At 56.8% G+C, this 7153-nt stretch overlaps 1 protein-coding gene across 1 annotated transcript; it reads right to left on the minus strand.

The window, feature by feature from the left end:
• Positions 1-482: 482 nt before the first annotated feature.
• On the minus strand, positions 483-2915 carry TRIL (TLR4 interactor with leucine rich repeats). The gene has a single exon (XM_065884390.1). The coding sequence runs from the start codon at positions 2913-2915 to the stop codon at positions 483-485; it is 2433 nt and encodes an 810-aa protein (XP_065740462.1).
• Between the last annotated feature and the right edge of the window lie 4238 nt (positions 2916-7153).

The raw sequence follows: 7153 nt of genomic DNA on the forward strand, positions 1-7153 counted from the left end.
TTAAATAGAAACAAAACTCCTCTGTTTGACACTGAACAAACAAAAAAAGCATGCATCCAAATCTCTTTCTGGTCACGTAGGGAGCAAGGAGCACCCTTTTCTATCCCAAAGGGGGCCAGCCTACTGCATTACAATGCCAAAAAAAAAAAAACCCCAAAAAACATCCATTCTCATAGCTGCACCAATGTCTGCACGTTAAGGCCTCCTACCTCTGGACCCCACCATCCATTTGTCCCCTACTCTTGCTCTTGACCACCAATACCATCCATTTACTTCACAAGTGAGCACTGGGATTGGAAGGTGGTGCAGAGTTAGCCATCTGTCCCCTTTGGCCTCTCTGGCAAGCGCACAAAAGGGGGGAAAGAGGAGGTCGGATAAAATGAGATCTTCCCCTGAGGTGGGCTGCGGGGGCCCGCGGAGAGGTGGCTCCCCTCCTCAAGGCCAGTGAGATGGTCTCCACACCCCTGGAGGCCCGGATCTACCTAGTCGGCAAATCGCTGCAGGAGATGGTCCTCCCGCCTCAGGCTGCCGCCCGCGCCGCCGCCCCCGCTGTCCATGAAGCGGTCGCACGGGAACTCGATGAGGTCCGCCTCGCTGAGTGCGCACACGGTGGTGCGCGGCCGGTGCGACTGGAAGCCAGAGAAGTCGGCAGACACGCCGGTGCCCATGGAGCGCAGGGGCCGTCGGGTAGAGTACATGTGGCGAACGTGGACGGGGGCCCCGCCCTTCCGCCTGGCCCGCAGCTTCCTACGCAGCCAGCGCGACGCCCAGGCCGCCAAGGCCAGGAGTACCAGCAGTGCGTTGACGGCCAGCAGGGCCAAGGTCAGCAGCTGGTAGTCGACGCTGCTCCGGCTCCCAGGCTCCGGCAGGGTGACCAGCCCCGCGCAGTGGTCCCGGGGAGCCACCGGGCAGACCCGGCCGCCTAGCACGCCCTCCACGCACACCAGGTAGGGGGTGTCTGCCCGCAGCTCGCGAAGCGTGGCCGAGTCGCTGCGCTCAGGCAGGTAGACGAAGCGGTGGAATTTAGGCTGCTGGCCAAAGCGGTCGAAGAGTAGGCGGAAGCGCGCGCCGCCCAGCGTCCGGGGACTGCGGTGCTCGCGCACCGCCCAGCGCACCGCGGCGCTGTTGGCGCCCACTGCTTCTACGGTCAGGTTGCACAGGATGAACTTGTTGAAGTCACACGGGTCGGATACCAGCGGCGGCAGGCCGACCCCGCCGTCGGACTGGGCGGTGCTCTCCTGCTGCTGCGCAGCCAGGTGCTGCTTCGCCGCGCGCTGCCAGGGGTCGCCGGCTGGCGCAGAGCCCAGCGTGGCCGTCGGGGTGGGCTCCGTGTGGGCTGGATCCGACGGAGTCGGACGTCTCCGCTCAGGCTTCTCGAGGAGGTCCAGGGGGTGTGGCGCCGGGCCCGCGGCAGCAGCGGCGTTGGAGCTCGGCTGCTGGAGGCCCGGGCCCCGCCGGCTCAGCCTTAGGGCGCTGCGGTTACTCAAAAGCTCCCTGGCGGCCCCATCCCAGGCCACCCCTGGTAGAAATCGACCCCTTTGCTGTGGCTGTGGCTGCGGCGGCGGCTCCTCCGCGAGGGCACCTGCAGGGGGCGCCACCTCTTCCCCCGGGGCTGTGGGTAGGGCATGCCGCTTGCTCTCGTTAGTCGGGGAAACCGAAGGTGAGGGATCTGTGCAAGACCCGTTCTGCAGTTGCTGGTCATCCAGGTAATCCAGGTACTTGCCCCGCAGGGCCGGAGGGTGGCGACACTGCACGAAGACGGTGAGAAGCCGGCCCTGCGAGTGCCAGTCACCCATCCAGCGCTTCAGGTCCCTCAGCCGGCAGTCGCAGGTCCAGCCGTTGCCGTCTAGATCCAACCGATAGAGGGCTGGGCTGGAGGCGAAGATGTCCCCGGAGAGGGCACTGAGCGCATTGTCGCGCAAGCTGAGCTCGCGCAGCCGGCCCAGGTGGCCAAAGATAGTGGGGTGCAGAGCGGACAGCTCATTGCCGCTTAGGTCCAGCGCCTCCAGGCTGTGTAGAGGCTCCAGCAGCGCCACGGGCAGCTGGCTCAGACGATTGCCCTCCAGGCGCAGCTCGCGCAAGGCCTCCAACCCCCAAAAAGCCTCGGGCGCGAGGTGCGTGAGCTGGTTGCCCCTGAGCGAGAGTAGGCCAAGGCGCGGCAGGTGCTGGAAGACGCGCGGCCCGAGGTGCTGCAGGCTGTTGGCCGAGAGGATGAGGGTGGAGAGAGAGCGCAGCGGTGCGAAGGTGGCCGCGTGGCGTAGGGAGGGCTGCAGCTCGTTGGCAGAGAGGTTGAGGAAGCGCAGCTTCCCCAGATGAGCGAAGGCGTTCTTGCCCAGAAAACGGATCCGGTTGGACTCCAGATGTAGGTAGAGCAAGTTACCCAAGGGGGCAAAGACGGCGTCCGGCAGCGCCCCCAGGGCGTTCCCGTCCAGCCGCAGCTTGACCAGGCTCTCCAGGCCCTCGAAGGAGCCTCGGCTGAGGCGGCTGATCTCGTTCCCGTTGGCATAGAGGATGCGCAGCTTGCGCAGCGGCGCCAGCGTGCCCGGGGCGAGCGCCTGCAGGAGGTTGTTGCCCAGGTAGAGCTCCTCCAGCCGTGAGAGCTTCTCGAAGGTCTTGGGGTGCAGAGAACGGATCTGGTTGTACTGCAGGTCCAGCCGTCTGAGCTGCCCCAGGCGGTGGAAGTCGAAGGCCGTGATGTTGGTTATGAAGTTGCCACCGAGGCTGTAGGTGAGCACGTCCTGCGGGCTCGGCAGCGAGCTGGTCTTGGGCACGGCGCGGAGCCCCCTGTTGGTGCACAGGAGGTGCTGGGGGTGCTGGCAGTCGCAGCGCTCCGGACACACCGGCTGGGCCCGCGGCGGGAGCGCAAGGCAGCCGCACACCACGAGCAGGAAGCGCAAGGCGCGGGCAGCCTCCATCGCCGCCCGCCCTGCGTTCTGCGGCCGGATCGTCCTCTTGGCCCGCCGGCTCTGTGTCTCCTCTGCATTCCCCTTGGCCTGGCCAGAGTCGCTAAGTGGCCTCTTTCGGACTTAGCAGCGCCGTCCAGCCCCTCCTCCGCCCTTTGTCCGGTGGCTGGCCCGGGTCTCTGCAGGCGGGCTTTGCCTGGCCAAGTCAGGCGGCGCAGGGCGCTCCGCGAGCTCCGGGTGCTACTTGTTGCATTTTTGCAGAACTTTCTCCGGGTGCGCGTCGGGGGCGGGGGGGCCGTGGAGGGAGGGAGCAAGACCTGAGCTTTTTGTTTGCAGCTTGAGTCCGGAGAGCTGGATTCCCTGGCACGGATTCTCCCCGCCAGCGGATTCCCCAGCTGCAGGCGGGAGCCCTTCCAAGAGCTCCTCCGGGCGCGGCTTGGCTGCTGCGCCGGGGCGGCTCGGCCCCCGCAGCCCGCGCCTCCTCGCCCCCAGTCCGGGACCGGTAGCGCGGCCTGGGTGGAACAGCCCCGGGAGGAGCCGGGGGTGTGCAGGCTGCGTCCGGAAAGGACCCAAGTCTGCAAGTGGCGAGCAAACCGGGCGGAAATTCGTTCTTCCCACACTCTGCCCCCCCCGGGGATGCAGGCGGGGGGTGGGGTGGGGGGAAGGAGATGGCGGAGGGAGGACAGACCCCGGTAGGGGGAGGAGGAAACACTAAGTGGCTCCGCGTCTGGTCAACCGGAGCCCGGGACGCCAAGTGAGAAAAGTAGGGATTAAAAACAGCTGTACGAGTCGGACACGCCGGGCTGGGGGCGGGGGTGGATTACCCGGCGAGCAAACGGGATTTGCAGACAGAAACCTTTTTATTTTAGACGAGCACACCAGTCGCTTCGAAGCAATGGGATCGCGAGTCGTTTTATTCGTTTTTAAGACACTTGCTCTTCCAGGTGGCCCCCTGCAAGTAGTTGGGGCAGCACGGAACCTGCCAGCGTTCTACGGGAAGTTTCGGGCAGCAACAAGGCTGGCTGCCAAGAGCCGTCGGTGGGCTACTGTCAGAAGAGGCTAAATCAAGCCATCCTGGCTGTTGCGTGCTTGGGTTTTTGACATCGTTGTACTGGTGGCCAATAGCCGAGGAGAGGCACCGCCCCTTCTCAGGGATCTAAACTGAGTAGTCGCTTGGCCCTGTTGTAGGCAAGAGCATGGAGAAAGCTCAGAGCTGGTTCTGCCACCGTGAAAGTCTGTCAGATTTAGGTGATTTAGTCCCATTAATCCTCCTCCAGTCTTAGAGCCCTTGGGGCACGCTCTGCACGTGTGCATGTATATATAATAACCTTCACAGACCCTCTGGTAACTGCTACCTGCTGGGCCCTCCCCCTTTATGCCTGGATTTGCTGTGATCTTCAAAAATTTTGCCCACAATTTTTCAGACCTGGTTTAGTTGGGGGAGTCTTAACACTTATTATCAATAGGGAGTGGAGCATTTATTAATGGCTCCGTTCAGGGCAGCCCCAGCTGAGAAGGAGAATGGGCAAGGAAGAGCTGTAAATTACTGTTTGTTCCTGCAAGCTGCCCCCTACCCTCATCCCAGGGTGTTCAGAAAATGTAATTTTAAGGACCTACTGTGTGGAAAATTAAAGGAGAGAGACATATCCTCACCTCAGGAGGCTGACAATCTAGTGGGGAGGGCAAGACAGGAAAGGTCAAATAACAGTGTAAGGCTGTAGTATGAGAAAGCTGCTGAGATGCAAATGATTTTGAATACTTCCAATGTTCAATGGTGATTAATTGCCTCCTTTAACGATTCATATAGGCAAGTGAATTTAAAGAAAAATGAGACGGTTGGCAGCATAGTCAGTGAACACTTATGGATGGGCAGGGACCTTGGGTCCAGGGAGATGGGGCTGGAGAATGGAAGGTAGGTAGGTAGTGAAATGTCCATTCAGGGCACAGTGCACAGAGCAAGTTTGCTTGTGATTTGTTTTGAGATTTCTAATAAAGGATGAACTTGGGGAACCAAGTATCTTTCTGAACAAGATGAAGTTGCCCAGGCAGTTTTGTAGTTTGGGTTTTAGTTCTCCTTGTGAGAAACCTCCGAAATCCTTTAGTTCTTGACTCCAGTCCTCCTTATGAAGGTCTGGCTGCCCTAGAGGGTGAGGCCCAGGCTTGTACCGTGTAGCACAATTTCTGATCTGGGCCCCAGAAGCTGTGAGGAGGACCTCAGTCCTTGGTGGCAACAGAGGTCATTCGATTGTTCAGAGGAAAGAATACTGAGAAGCTGCTGGCTTTCAAATTGAGCCACTAGATCTACCTGGGATGCAGCTGTAGCAGCGTCTGCTTTTGAGGCCCTAGCCCTGGGATGCACAAACGGCCTTCTGAGCAGGAAGGAGGTCGGAAACTGAGAGGTGTGATGTGGAAGTGGAAGGAGCAGAAATCAGACCCTCCTCCTTTGCATAAGCTTCCTCTTTTCCTGACTCTTCCAAGAAAATTTTCAGAGTAAACGAGGCCGGGAGGGGCATTCCCTCAGAGGTCACTACAGTTTGGACTAATCACTTACTCCACTGAGGGTGTTGTTCCTTTGTAGATGCCTCTAAGTAAGATTTAACAAAGTTATCAGACCCCTGCAGTTGTTCAGTATTTTTTTTAATGTCTTGGGTTTTATTGTCCAGTGCTTAATATTTCTACCAGTAGTCCTGGATTGCAGGTAAAAATAACATCTTCCATGGTTTCATGTCAAAAGACGATTGGTTTCCCATAACGTTCAGTTTTCTTGAAGTAACACATCCGCCCCATGTAGTTAGCCTTGCTTAAAATAGATAATAGTATGCCAGATTTCAAATAAGTAGAAACAGTTTCTGATAGGTGTCGCTAGCACCCTCAATCTAGTTTCAGTTAGGGTAAAATTTTGAGATCTGCAGGTAAAGTGCGTGTGTGTATGGGTGCGTATACGTTCTTTCTGAAAAAGCGTGATTGCCATCTTTTTAAGAAATGCTTCCCTTTTTAAAGGCATATAACCTGAGGTCAACTTTACAAATGAATGACATTAAAAAACTTCAGAGTACGCCTATGTGATATCCATATGTGCCCCCAATGGTCTCCATGTCTGTTGTGCTATGTGTTCAGGTGTTTAATCTCAGACCATGCCTCTCTTCAGGAGTTAAAATTCTGCTTGAATTCTGTAGTCTTAGAGCCCCTGGTAGTGAAGAGCTATAAAAGTAACTCCGTATTGCTGCTGGTGATCAGGCAGGAAGCATTTAGTGAGAATTTAGCATGTACCAAATCCCAGGATGAGCCCTGGGAAGGCAGTGCTGATAAGGCACAGGGCCTGACCTTAGGGTGCAACAACTTAGTGCGGAGACTGATGAGCGGGGGGCAATTGCTGTGGGAGCCCTGAGGAGGTGCACCTGGCTGGACCGAGAGCTTTAGGAAGGCTTCCAGAGGAGGGAAGTGCTGAGTACTACCTATGTGATGGTGAGCAGGGCAGGAAGAGGGGGAGCCTGGGGAAAAGTGCAAGAGACTGACTTAGAAACCTCCAAACCTTCTGTCTGAATCTTTGTTGGTGAGATTCTTTTGACATGTGTTTTTTTTAATAGTATCACACAACCTGTTCATACAATGACTTCCAAATAAATAATCCCTTATTCCCCTTTAAGGCTTTCAGCAGGGAATTGACATGATCACATTTGCACTGCAACATCAAGAGGTATCTCTGCCTAAATAAAAGTAGGTGCCACACAAAGAAAACGTTCTCTCTCTAGTTCTTGCCACCTCGAACCTTGAAATCTCTGACAGATTTGTGTGGGACACGTGTTGACAGAACATCCAGACCAAGGTATTCACTTATGTAACATACACGCAGGCATTATATAGATACTATAGATACAGTACACTCTTGGACCAGGGCAACCTAGGTCCCTACCCTGGACCCTACACTTTAGAGGGCCGTAAGAGCAGGATTTTGATTTCAGGCTTCCAAAGATATGTAACCACCCACTGTCCACATTCCCACTCCTGCTCAGGATTCCTGGGACCCTGGAATTCCTTACTTAATTGCCTAAGTCTGTGCAGGCCTTTTTCCTATCTGTCCTCCTGGAGACCAATCATATCACAAGTGTATACTCCAAGGGCCAAGAGAAGGCTAAAGGGTAGCTGTCAAAAGAATCTGGAGGTGTGGGTTGGGATTTCAACTCTAATGCCTGGGAGACCTCCAGGAGACTCTTGGTAACGCAGGACCCAGAGCTAAGAGGAGGAACCAT

The sequence above is a fragment of the Phocoena phocoena genome, chromosome 9 (assembly GCF_963924675.1).
Source record: "Phocoena phocoena chromosome 9, mPhoPho1.1, whole genome shotgun sequence".
Taxonomy (NCBI): Eukaryota; Metazoa; Chordata; class Mammalia; order Artiodactyla; family Phocoenidae; genus Phocoena; species Phocoena phocoena.